The following is a 14,069-nucleotide window of genomic DNA, read 5'->3' on the forward strand; positions in this document are numbered from 1 at the left end:
TCTCCATGATGAAAGAGTGCAGACAGAAGGGTTCACACTGATTCACACCCCCACTCTATCCTGAGAGCTTCCACAGCTCAGAACCTAACTCCAAACATGGATGAACTTGTAGCCAATAAAAGATGCCAAGCATCCGGCTCGGACAAAACAACATGAGAGAGAGAGAACTAAAAAGCTTGTTTTTTTCTTTGTTTTAAATTTATTTTTACATATTCAAAGCTTATGTTTGTTTCTTTTAAATGTTTTTGCAGATTTATTTGAAATATTTGTTCATATTTAAAATGTTAATCCTGTTCGTTCCATGTTAATACACTCCTGAACTAATATGATACAATCAACAATTACATGCAACTGGCCCTTTGAGGGCAACCATAATGCTGATGCAGTGAAATTTTGCAGGAAGCAGTTTCCTCCGAGTCCAACCTCTGCCTTGAAAGACCTCGAGTGGAGTGGAGTGGAGTGGAGTGGAGAGCTGCCATGGAGAGGAGGAGTGGATGGTGGGGGAGCAGCATGAGAAAAAACTGCCCAAACAAGCTAGTATCTTTACCACTCATAATTGGAAACAGGGATTCCCTTTCGAGAAGGACCAGCCTCCCTAACGCAGGACCAGGGAGCACTGCTCCCCTGCCACCTCCTCTTGCTCTCCAGAGATCTGTCAAGGCAGAAGTTGGACTTGGAGGAAACTGCTTCCTGCAAACTTTCTCCTCTATGTTTCTACACACAGCAGCGGCGTACTATGCCTCCTCCTTTGCGGGGAGGGTGCAATGCCAACAATGTCTGGGATTGGGAGAAGAACGCCTCTTTTGGCATGCTGTGCACAAGCACACACACACGCGCGCACACACACACAAACCATTCCAAGCTTGGAGACTTTTATCCACATCTGAGTTTACAAACTGCCAATCATGTCTGGGCTTAGGGAGAAGGTCCTCTTCTTCCTATGTGGATGAAGTCCCTAAACTTGGAATGTGTGTATGTGTGTGCGCACACGCACACACTTGGCTGCCAGCAATTTGGGGAAGCGAGGAGCTTGTGGGGCACAAAATTGTCCCCACATCAAGTTAGCAGGTATGACTTGTTCCATGCCGACCCGGCCATCCCAAGTCAGCCACGCCCAGTGAGCGTCATCAAGCTGGCCACACCCATCCGGTCACCCCTGTGAGGTCAGCCCTGTTGTGGCCCTCAATGAAATCCTGCAATAGTTTGACACTCCTGCAATAGATACTTATTATCTTTTTTTAAGAAACTGTATTTCAGAAAAATTAAGTTAATTTTGCCAATAATGACATTGTTAGGGTACTTTTAATTTTATTACTAGGAATTTTCTTCATCTTCTTGACATAATCAGACGTTAGTAATGCACACAGTGTATGGATTTGACTTCCATATTTTAAAAATGTAAGTTACTTACTATTTCTTGACTGAAAATTTGGATCTTTAACTGGCTCTGTGATTATTCTTAGAAGTCCATCTGCTTTGTAGGAATAATGTTCCACTAGCTGTCATTTGGATAAAATAAAATACCGGTAGCAGCAATTAAATGAAAACAAATGCATGCACAAGCTATTAAACGTTTAGTTCTATCCCACAACTAAAATTTTGGATTATAATTTCTACTTAATACTGCACATAAATATCAGGTTTCAGTGAACAAACAGGACTGGAAATAACTTGGCAATTTCATAAGAATGTAAGAATTTCTGATAAGTAATTTTATTAACATTAGAAAGCTATCATAAAAAAATTGCAGCATTTCAAGTACAAGGGCCATTTATAGAATAACTATTCAAACCTTTTCTTTATGTTATATTGTTCATTCTTTTTAATGGGCTACTTGGCTTCTTCTTGGAGCACGAGATCCAATTTTCACCAATCTTGTTTTGATAACTATGTGATATCAGACTGTTTTCTTCTGAAGTATGTGAGATTTAACTCTCATAATAAAATTTAAACAGCCTTGTGGAGCTACGTATGTGTTCTTCTTTTTCACCAACCATTGACTTAAATAGATTTCTGCAGACATTAAACTTGTACACCCCAAGATTAGAAATATGATGAGGCAACATCATATTTATTTGCTAATATGCAAACTATCTCATATGGTAAAAAAATATAAGTATATAAGCATTAGAAAATTAGATTGTATGGACCAAATTGCTGTACATTTTGCATGTTTGATCAAAATAAACTTCTAGTATCATTGAAGAACTGTGTATTTAAAAACAAACTGCCCAGAGAAAGTAAAAATTTGGCTTGTTTACCACACTTTTAACCCAGTTTTCTGCAGACAGAATAGTAGTACAGGTAGTCCTCAACTTACAACAGTTCACTTAGTGACCGTTCAAAGTTACAACACTGAAAAAAAGTGACTAATGATCATTTTTCACACTTATGACCGTTGCAGCAATCCCAAACTCATGTGATTTACATTCAGCTGCTTAACAACTGACTCACATTTATGACTGCTGCAGTGTCCCGGGGTTATGTGATCATCTTTTTCCGACCTTCTGATAAGTCCAGTCAATGAGGAAATCTGATTCACTTAACAGCCATGTTACTAATTTAACAACTGCAGTAAAATGGGGCAAAACTCACGTAACAAATTTGTCACTTAGCAACATAGATTTTGGGTTCAATTGTGATCATAAATTGAGGACTACCTGTACAACATTTATAGCACAATTAGAAATAATTGCCTCTCTCTTTTTAACTGTCCTTTTCCATCAACAAGAAATATGAGTAAAGTTTTAGTATACAAACTAAAAGGAATTCACTCTACAATGTTATATAGGTGGTATGAGAGATTTTTTTTTATCAGTATATGAATGACATTAAAAGTCATAAATAAAATTTGAGAAATCCATATTAAGGATTTTCATTTTCATACAGTCAAAATGCAATAAAATTAACAGTTCATCCCACTTCTAAAATTATTCATAAAAATCCAGTTCAACGTATTGTGATGCAAAACTGATTAATGGTCCATCATGATGTCAGAATACAAATTCTCACTTATCAAATGTTTCCTGAAATTGGTGTGTAAGTTACATAGTTTGTGTTGTGATGTCACAATGCACAATTTATTTATTCTAACAATTCTAACTGTCCTTTTCCATCAACAAGAAATATGAGTAAAGTTTTAGTATACAAACTAAAAGGAATTCACTGTAAAACAGGGGTGTCAAACTCAAGGCCCTGCAGGGCCGGTCTAGAAACAGCAAAGGAAGAGTCTGCAGTGCCTCTGCCAATGAAAACGGAGCTCCGTTGTGGCAGAGGGCTGCAGGAGGTTGTCATGGCCAAAAATGGGGTGCGGGGGGTACACATGGCCCCCCGGGCTCTGTTTTCGCTGGCAGAGGCCTATAAAAAACCTAAAAACAAAACAATGTTCCCCTTTTGCATTTGAGCATGCAAGAAGGGACAGGAAAGGAGAAAGGGAAAAAGGAAAGAAAAAGAAGATAAGATGGGAAGAGAGCAAGGAAGAAAAAATAAGGAAAGAGGAGAAGGAAGAAGAAGGGAGAAGAAAGAAGGAAGAAAAGGAAGGAAGGAAATTATAATGAGTGTGAGGTAGGGTCTCGGGGAAATCCTGCCTTAGTATTTGGCCACTACAGGTGCCCTGACACGAGTGACGTTGAGCTGGCTATGCTTAGCATGGCCACCGCCACCCCCAGCTATGCCTATCCCCTGCCCTCCAAGGTCAAACACAACCCTGATGCGGCCCTCAATGAAATCGAGTTTGACACCCTTGCTCTACAATGTTATATAGGTGGTATGAGATAGGGCTATCCATCTCATTGAATGTGAATCTGGGTGAAGTTCATCCAACAATTAAAATAATGTCACAATGATTAAAACACTTAAAAATATATAAAGGCAAGAATTATTATCTTTCAAATATATTTATAAGTATTCAACTAGGGATGACAATTTACATATATGTTTGTTTTGTTTTTTCCTTCTATGCAAGTTTTTGTGTATAATATTGTCTAATGTTTTAAATAATTTTTTTCAAAAAAAAATTGTTTGTTTATTGCAATTGTTTGCTTCCTTTCCAAGATTAAAATTTTCCAAGGTAGTCTCTCTTTTGAGACATTTTATAACTGAAACTCACTCAAGATACAGAAAATATTTGACATATTCTGAAATGGAATCCTAGATTTTTTTCAATAGCTATTTTCATTTAGGTATAAATGAAGATCTAAATAGATCTAAATATAATAGATACATTATAGATCTAAATATAATAGATCTGTAATAGATCTATTATTACAAATATCTTTCTGAATCTGCTCTGCCACAAAACTTGCTGGGTTATCTTAATAGGACAGGTTAATTTAATTAATATTAAACATGGCATATTTTATACACACAACCACACATAACACATACATAAGGCTTCAATAAATCTAACTATGAATATAATTATATTGTTAAAAACTATGGACACTTACAGCAACATAAATATGTAAACAACCAGGAAACAAGTTAGTTAAGTGAATACTATTCAACAAACCTGACATAAAGTATCAAATTTCTTTCCAGCTGGTATTGAAAGCTTTCCTTTCTTGTCTTTATCAATGCGATAATGTGCTACCTTGCCTTCATTGAGTAAACAAAGAGCATAGGATCCACTGTTATCTCTTTCCCGAATCCTAAAAAGTAAAATAAGAATAAAAGGGAAATTATAGTCTATATAAAAAGAAGGTCTATGAAAATCTAACTTAATATTCATGGCAAAACATGCTGGGACCAGGGGTGAAATGCTCCCAGTTCGGACTGAATTGGGCAATCTGGTAGTGATTGTGGCAGGTGGTTTGGAGAACCAGTAGCGATGGCGGTGCGAGGCTCCACCCACCCGCTTGGGTGTCATTACTTCCTGGTTTTAACCAGTAAGTAATGTGTTTTTTACCTTCTGCACATGCGCAAGGGTCTGCATGTGATGTGCGGCATGTGCATTTCTGAACCGGTAAGGAAGGTAAGTAGATTTCACCCCTGGTTGGGACACATTGCCCAAACTACAATCTTTAACTGCTCCTGCCACCAGTAGGTAAACAAGGATGATTGTGGTTCAGACTGAGGGATTTTTTAAAGAATGAATAATTTATTTTAAAAGGAAAAGGAGAAAAAAGAAACAGAAATTGCAAATTACACAGAAAAGTTTGCAGAATAATGTTAAAATAAAATTAAAATGAAAGCAGAACTTATTCCACTGAAAGAAACATCTCAAATGTTATCCTTATATAGCCATTTAGAATTGGATCAAAACAATTATAAAGATAGTTTCATGACATTTTAATACTTTAGCATTTTCAATACTGTTATGTTTAATTATTATTAAAAATAATTTTAAAATAAATTTTAAAGATCTATCTACTGAAAATAAACCATCTTAGTTTAAAGGACACTTATTTTAAGAGAACCCAAATCTCAGATATGGCCGCAAGCTATCAACAAAATGAAATGTAAATTACAAAATATCCTGGCAGCAAATATCATATGTAAAGACAGTTCAATCTATTTTGTATGTTTCTGTAAAATTTAGCAATACCTAACGGGAAAATAACTGCAAACGAAAGTCAGTATTTATAATTTGGTTCATCCTGCAGTTGATCATTTGCCACAAAAATTGACCATCACATATGATAAAACATTCCAACTTGATTCTTACATTTTCAAAAAATTTCTGAATATATATGCCTATTTTAGAAATCACCACTGGGCTAATATACCAGGAGAAAAACATATCATTTTTCTCTTAGTGTATTATGAGTTATAGTAAATTTGATGTTTGTCTTCCATGACTGGATTGCATTGTTCATTTGTAGACACTGAAACCATGAAAAATTTGGGGTGGGAGGGAAAATAGGAAAAAAACAAATGATTTCTCTAGGCAATCTCTCCCATGTCTGATCTATTCCTCCCTCCCCCTCTTGCAGAACAGAGAGATTGGAAAAGAAGGGATTATAAGAGAGTAAGTGGCACACAATAGGGAATATATCTATCAAGAAGAATCTGTTTAGTTTTATAAAATCCCTAAGAAAAGATATTAATATCTACAAAGTGTCTTATCCTGACTGTAACACCATGATGTTTTATAGCAATCTACTGTACCTTAATCTAATGCCTTTCAAATGCTTTGAGCGAAAATTGCACTTTAATATACCCGAATGACACCAGATAAGGAGGACTATCATACAAATTGGTTTCATTTTTACTTATCCTCCTCCCTCAAATCATGTTCTGTGAAGTTTATATTTTTAAAAGTTGTAAAATAAGGAAAAATGAAGGCTAGTTAGAAAAAAACTGTACTGATTTATATTCATTCTGTGATCACAATCTGTAAAAAAATATAACTGATCTGATCTTAATGCATTATTTCCAAGCTTCCATGAATGATTAGTATATTCCAGTTCCTGATTTACTATCATTCTGTGTATTTTTTGATTAACCTATAAATAGTTTAGTTCTAATAAAAAAGACAGGAAATACAAATAGATCAGAATATTTTTATCTGCAAATTACAGCATTTTTCTGTATTTACAGAATTTAGACTTTCACACAATCTAGTTCTGGTTTTCAGGATACTAGAAAAGAGTTTTATAATGAAATCACATATTATGCAGCTTATCTTATTTATTATATTTCTCTGTTACTTATTTAGTAAATTATTAGACATCTATTAAGATCACAGTAGGTATATAGTTGCCTAAGTCTTGGGGCTACTGCAATCTGCTTTCTAAATGGTAGATGAAACCTATCAACTGTAACTTTTCACTTGATTATCCTCAACAAGTAAGATTTGCTTCAGGGTTATTAGGTAATTTATTATTTTTTCTTTCAAGCCAAAGCACAGGTAATAATTGAAAAGGGAGATTGTGCTATAGCATTTTGGGCCAAGTCTTCTTTTTTCTTTTCCTGAAAACTGCTCTATTTCTGTTTTCTTCAACCTGGGTAGCTTCTATGTCTATGGACTTTAAGAGTTTTCAGCAACTATCAGGCTAGCTGTAGAATTCTAGGCACAGAAGGACCTTTCTTAGGTCAAGCTTAGAGTAACTTTGTAAACAGCACAGCAAAAAGAAAGACAATGCTTTTAGATCTGAGTTCAAAGTATGAAATACTAATCTAAAAATAATACTGCAGAATGAAAGAAGAAGAAAGATGATAATGTATGGGACAATACGTACGTTGAAAAATTGTATAAATGGTATAAACATGGTCAGAAAGCATAGCAACCTAACTATAGTTTTAGAGAAAAGAATATGGAAATATCTGTCAAATTCAATATCTTTCAATGTAAAATGAGCAACACAGGGAGTTCTCTAGTTGTTCATCCAAGTTCTGACATTCAATGACCAAATGAACTATGAACTAACTGAAATATGGACCTTCTATTTGGTTACAGAGATTATAACCACCACCTACCTTTAATTTGTCCATTTTATTTTTAGAGACAGTGATAGTGTATTAAAAAAGGTTTTTCCAGCTTCACAATTGGTGGACATGGTGTTCTTTATACTTTAAAGAACTGATCATGCCACTGTAAAGAAATCATGAATGCTGTTTTAAGTAAATGGAACTGCAATGACCAACATTAAAAAGAAATGTTGGAATGGTTAAAAAGATTGTTTTGATTATTTTTCCTACTCTTCTTCTGTTTTTTTAGCATTAAGTCATGTAGGAAATGTACATGTATACTTACAATGTATACTTACAAAAATTACAATGTATACTTACAAAAATTTCCCATTGGTCTTTGTACCCAGAAGTAGGCGTTGCTCTGAATCCTCCCGAGATATCATCCCATGGAACCAGGGCATTTTCAAGTGTGCAGTTGTAGCGATCAGTTTCTCCAGTTGTGGTTTCTGACTAATAATTGCTTGCTCAAGGGCATGTCCCTGTATAATTGACCGGAGGGCAAAGAATATAAGAATATAATATAGTTAATTATGGAAGTTGATGTATGAATGGTTTTGACATAAACAGAGCCGTTTACTAAGTTTTTAAAGTATAAACATTCCGAGTGTAGAACTTTTAGCATAAGTTTTAGAGATCATCTGAATGTCTGGTTTGCCCTGAGAGAAATTTACCCCACTAATCCTTTTTTGAAGGATTTTAAAATATGATATTGTTCTCAACCATCATTGGCTCACTGCAAGGGCAGTCTGTCCATTTTTTTTTCCTGTCCCTTACCAAAAGTGGTGTTTTCTAACTTCTGCCTGCAGAAGCAGTACTGTGAAAATGATTGTGATATAAACCCTGGTAGAGATGGTGTAAAATCATAATAAATAATACAAATAAAATTTAAAATAACTGAGAAATGAATTACAAAATCATTAAACAAGAATTTTGAAATTCATATTTAAAGTTGGATATTAGCCAACTTCACCAGTTTAGGTGATTAGATGACAAAGCAGTGAAATGAATGCTAGAGAATATGAATACAGAAAAACTGAATTAATACTTTGTACCTGTGCTTTTGCTGTAGAACTCACGGCCCATGGGCCAGATGCATCAAAGTCACATGATGACGTGACACCACTAGTTTGATACCCCTGATGTAGAAGATATATAGTCTTTGACTTACAACCATTCATTTATTGATCATTCAAAGTTATGATGGGCTGAAAAAAATGGATTTACAGCCAGTCCTCATAGTTATGACATTGCAGCACCTCTGTGGTTGCATGATCAAAATTCGGGCACTTGGCAACTGACATATATTTATAAAAGTTGCACTTTCTCAGTGTCACATGATCACCATTTGTAACCTTCATAGGGGGCCTCCAACAAGCAAAGTCAATGGGGGAATTTGGATTCACTTAACAACTGTGGTGATACAGTTAATGACTGCAGCAAAAAAAAGTTGTAAAATTGGGTACAACTTACTTAACAACTGAATCACTTAGTGCTGGAGGTTCTGATCCCAACTGTGGTCATAAGTTGAGAACTACTTGTTGGACCAATATCTGAACCTGTACTGACTTTCCCAGGATAGAAATTGGGACATCCAAAGCACATTGTATTATCAGATGTTCTAGCACATCCTGAAGATTAGAGTCTATCAAGGGTTACGAATTTTAGCATGTCCCAAATACCAGCTGCAAAGAAACATCAGAAAGACAGGAATATGGCTCCATCTTGTGAGCAGTCCAGAGGCATCGGGTTGGACACCATGAAAAAGGAAATGCTGGACTAAGATGGATCTTAGTCAGTTCCAACAGGAATATTTTTATGAGAACAAATTTGAAACATGGAAAGTAACACAATATATCTGAAAGTAAAAAATATATGAATAAATGTTGCCTAGAAATAACATGATCAGTGTTTCCAAAATAACAAATTGAATTACGTGTATGTATAACTGGAAAATTCCAGGTATTCTGAAATCCATTCTCAAATTAAAAGAAAAAATGTTGCACCCAGCAATAGTGGTATGTTAATTAGGGAGTACAACAAGCATGCTATTACAAGTTGTGGTTTTGGTTCACCTCTTGTTTTTTCTTACTCTTTTACATTCAGTGGTGCTTTAAAGTTTGTAAACCTTTTGAATTTTTAATTTTTCTTCCCAAGTATGGCCTAAAATATGGTATGTTCTGCACACAAGTTTCAAAATTAGGTTCACCTACTTTTGCCCCACTTAAATATGTAGTTTTGGATTATTTTCCTCAATAAATAAATGAATCTGTATAGTGTTTTTAACTCATTTGTTTAATTGGGTTTTCTTTACCTATTTTTAGGATTTGTGGGGAAATCAGATCATAGGTCATACTTACGCAGAAATACCAAAAATCCAAACGGGTTCACAAACTTTTAAGCATCACTGTACTTCTTATTTGTTGAACAAAGGATAGCAACATGTCAAGAGGAGGGTATCTGGCAAGCTGACCTGTTTTTGCAGTTCACAGAAAATGCTCAGAACAAAATGGCTTAAATACACGCCAGAGTTCCCCACCATTTTAAAGGGATAAATACATGTATCACTTTAAAATGGTGGGAAACTATGGCATGTAGTTTATGATGGAAATTAAAATGGTATGTAGTTAAAATGGTATGTAGTTAAAATAGTGGGAAAATACGTCAAGTGTAGTTTAAGTCCGAAAATAGAAGTAAAGGTAGTCCTCCACTTAAATCCACAGTGAGACTGGAATTTCCACTGATAAGCAAGATGGTTGTTAAGTGAGACATAGCTGATTTTATGACTTTTTTGCCATGTTGTTAAGCAAATTACTGCAGTTGTTAAGTGAATCGTGCAGTCTTTAAGAGACCCCAGTTTCCATCATTGACTTGTTTGTCAGATGCTGGGTACGAATGTCATGAATGATGATGACATGACTCCAGAGTGCTGCAATTGTCATATATATATGCCAGTTGTCAAGCACCCGAATTTTGATCATGTGACTGTGACAATCATGAATGTGAGGACTGGTCATAAGTCACTTTTTTCAATGCTGTTGTAACTTCAAAAGGTTGCTAAATGGATCGGTTTAAGCTGAGGATGTCTATACTGAACAAATACAGTATAGGAAGCAACTTCAATTTCCAATTGAATTTCAAATTCAAATTCAATTTCCCAAAACTCCAGAAAAATTGGAAATCCTGGCTTTCTCCACATATATGACATGCTCTTAGATACTTATCCAACTATAGCCACTAACCTCCCAAAAGCAAAAGAGGAAAAACTACAGAAAAGGAACCCTAAAGGTGCTTTTTCAAGAGGCAACTGGACTTTCCGTTTTTTCTTTGAAGACGTTTCGCTTCTCATCCAAGAAGCTTCTTCAGCTCTGAGGAGGAAGAAGCTTCCAGAGCTGAAGAAACTTTTTGGATGAGAAGTGAAACGTCTTCAAAGGAAAAACAGAAAGTCCAGTTGCCTGAAAAAGCATCTTTGGGACAACTATGACCTGGATGATTGAGAATCTCCATAGACGTACATAAAAGGACAAAAAAAAATAAATCTTACACATAAATTCCAGGTTTGTTTAACGTATTCTTTGATTAGATTTTCCTTCAAGTCCTCGAACTGACTTGTTTTTGGTTCCACTCCTGGTGGCCGATTACATGGTTTCCTGAGTAAACACACGAGACCATCAATTTCATCTGAGTGGTAGTCAATGAGTTCCACTGGACTCCGGTGGGATTTCCCTCCAGTAATAGCATAAGTGCCATTAATTTCCCTCTCAATGGTATAATGATAAACCTTTCCACTGTTTGCCAGAGACAAAGCAAAACCACCCAGATAGTTTCGGCTCTGTCGCAGTAAGTACAGTCCGTTGTTTAGTCCTCCATGCAATAGATAATCTTCAGCTTCTTCACGTGTGATGTTGCCAAAAAAATAAGATAGGTGGCTAACATTATCATAACTTGCCATTTTTCTCCCACTACTTTTCTTTCCTTATCTGCTTTTGAAGCTATATTACACCTAGAAAGAATTAAAAAAAAAAAACAAGTTAGTGACACTTTTGTACAAGTGTATGTTATTTTGTATGCTACCTCGATGATCTTATTTGAAACCAGGAGATGGAAAGGTACACAATGTGATCATGAGCTGAAAAATAATCAATGAATCATAATCATGAAAATCAAAGAGAAACAATAATTTCGCTGCCAACCGTATGCTCATAATGCGCTAGTACAGGAGTAAGCAATGTAGTGCCAGAAAATAAACACGAAAGAGAAAGAATTCTGTGCAGTGGTGGAATTCAAATTTTTTTACTACCGGTTCTGGTGGGTGTGATGTGGCTTGGTGGGTATGGCAGGGGAAGGATACTTCAAAATCTCCAATCCCTCCCCACTCCTTGGGGAAGGATATTGCAAAATCTCCATTCCCACCCCAGTCTGGGGCCAGCCAGAGGTGATATTTGCCGGTTCTCCGAACTACTCAAAATTTCTGCTACCAGTTCTCCAGAACCTGCTGAATAGCACTCCTGATTCTGTGGCTTCTGAAATGCCTTCTAACTCTTTAATAATACCTTTTGACTCTTGGTCAAAAGAGGGATGGGACTTAGAGTAGGGCAAGTATCCAAGAGGAAAAACAGATTCCAGCAGTTTAAGGATAACCTGACAGGGGGTTAGGAGATAGGAGAACCTTTTCATTCTTAAGGATCCCAGCTGAAATCCGTTTTTGTCAAATCAATGAAAAACATGAAACACTGCAACATTTGTGCTGAATTATTTTTCCATCATCTGCTTATCATTCAAATGGCTAAATCTAAACTATATATTCAAATATATAACATGAAGTTTCCTTCAGCTCTTCTATCTCCTCAGAAAAAGCATTTGGGAAAATATTACTAAATTTCTTTTTTAACTGAAACTACTGGCTAACTCTGGCCCACTTCTTATCTCAATGCTTCTTTTGCCATCTTCTTTGCCTACATAATTTGCTTCAGGTTTTTTCATACATATTTAGCTGAAAGTTTCCCAAAGTCCTTTATGGTTTTTTTTCCCTTTTCAACATTCCACTGAACTGGAAATAATTTTTAAAAATTGTTGACATGTTTTAGATCATCAAATTAATTCCCAATAAAGTGAAAATCCAAAATTAATTTTGTTTTAATAACTTTGGTCTTACCCTAAGTTCACCCAGGTAAAAGAAGCATTTGAACTAAAATGACTATAATGTAGAACTATGTCAATAACGTAGATATTTCACCATCCTTCTATTGCATACAGGCTGAAGGAGTGCTTTCCTTAAAAGTTTATAGGTACATGTACACAACTGCACATCAGTTCGGAATCAAGAACTTCCTAGTTTAGCTTTATTCACCGAAGTGTGAATGGTTTGCATATGAATCCAAGCAAACAGTTTGTCTATATTGGTGCACATAACTCATACATATACACCACTGATGTACTAAGCTTTCTAAAAACCAATTGCTCTTTTATTCTAAGAGCTTCTGAATGATAGAAAAACTGTGTTTGCTTAGAATTCTGTAGTTATGACTGTATCTTTGGACTATTCCTTAGAAACTGTTTATATATATATATTCATTTTATCAAACTTGTATGCCACCCATCTTGCTAAGATGGGCTGAGGGCTCTTGGAATATCTTTTTAAAATTATTTTAACCTTATTCAGTTTAATTTTATTTTAAATTAAAAATTCATAGTTTCTAAATTAATGTGTGATCTGACAATATTAATAATGGATGAATATTATTTGAAATGATTCTTAGAGATTTGCAGTGGGGTGAGAGAGACGGAAAAATAAGATAAAAATGTATACATGGATAGGATGTGGGAGGAATTATACAAATATGTCACATTAATATACATGCATAGATGTATTTTATAAATGTATTTACTGTATAAAAAGGCAAAAAATATGAGCAGACAAGACCTCTTACAAACTGAAGTTGAAATGGGACAGAATTAATATGTGCTTTTAAAAATGTGAACATCAGAGAACAGATTTGTCCTACATTAGGCAATTTTCCACTGTTCTTATTACTGGTATAATTTTCAAACCCCACTCCCCCAACTAATACCATACATCAATCTTTTCAAGTAGAATGGATGAGTAGTTAGCAATTTTCTACTAAAGTCCAGCTGCATGTATTTCATCATCCTCAAAAAATTTACCTGCAGATTTCGGAAGTATTTTCCAAGTATATACTAAGAGAAAGAAAAAATGCAACATGATAATATTCTTCAGCAAATAATTCCATTTCAATTGAAAGTAAATATGATTAAATTAAAATTCTTGCATGGACATAATATCCTATCTTGCACAAGCTAAAATAATAAATAATTGTTAATAATAAAGTTTTTTTAAAAAATATTGGGAGTCTTATGCATATTTAATAGAAGTTGGCATCAATAAGACAGTCCTAATTTCAAGTACCAAATTAAGAAAGCCAGTTAGATTTTTTTTTAAAGAAAAAACCCTCTAGTTTTCAAAGATTTTTTTAAAATGAAAACTTAGAAAAGAAAGTGTGTTTTCTGTCAAAAACCAGAAGTATTTTAGCGACGGAAGAGTCAGGATTATAGTTACACTTAGCAAAATATGTCAACCAGTAAAATAAGAGAAAAATCCCCTGAGAATTTTAATAGCCCATCTGCCTTCATCTATTTTT

General features: G+C 35.0%; 1 protein-coding gene across 3 annotated transcripts in view; it reads right to left on the reverse strand.

Moving 5' to 3' along the window:
* The window catches only part of SYK (spleen associated tyrosine kinase), a 38,153-nt gene that overhangs the window by 17,259 nt on the left and 6,825 nt on the right, over positions 1 to 14,069 (reverse strand). For all 3 annotated transcript variants that reach the window (XM_034410027.2, XM_034410025.2, XM_034410026.2), the window contains exons 2-5: positions 10,955 to 11,413; positions 7,732 to 7,892; positions 4,511 to 4,649; positions 1,412 to 1,499 (exon numbers count right to left, since the gene is read on the reverse strand). In XM_034410027.2, coding sequence (XP_034265918.1) covers positions 1,412 to 1,499; positions 4,511 to 4,649; positions 7,732 to 7,892; positions 10,955 to 11,362 — 796 coding nt within the window. In that variant the 5' untranslated portion in view covers positions 11,363 to 11,413. The remainder of the gene's footprint in view (positions 1 to 1,411; positions 1,500 to 4,510; positions 4,650 to 7,731; positions 7,893 to 10,954; positions 11,414 to 14,069) is intronic.

This window comes from Pantherophis guttatus, chromosome 2 (assembly GCF_059756535.1).
Source record: "Pantherophis guttatus breed Tessera chromosome 2, ASM5975653v1, whole genome shotgun sequence".
In the NCBI taxonomy this organism is placed as follows: Eukaryota; Metazoa; Chordata; class Lepidosauria; order Squamata; family Colubridae; genus Pantherophis; species Pantherophis guttatus.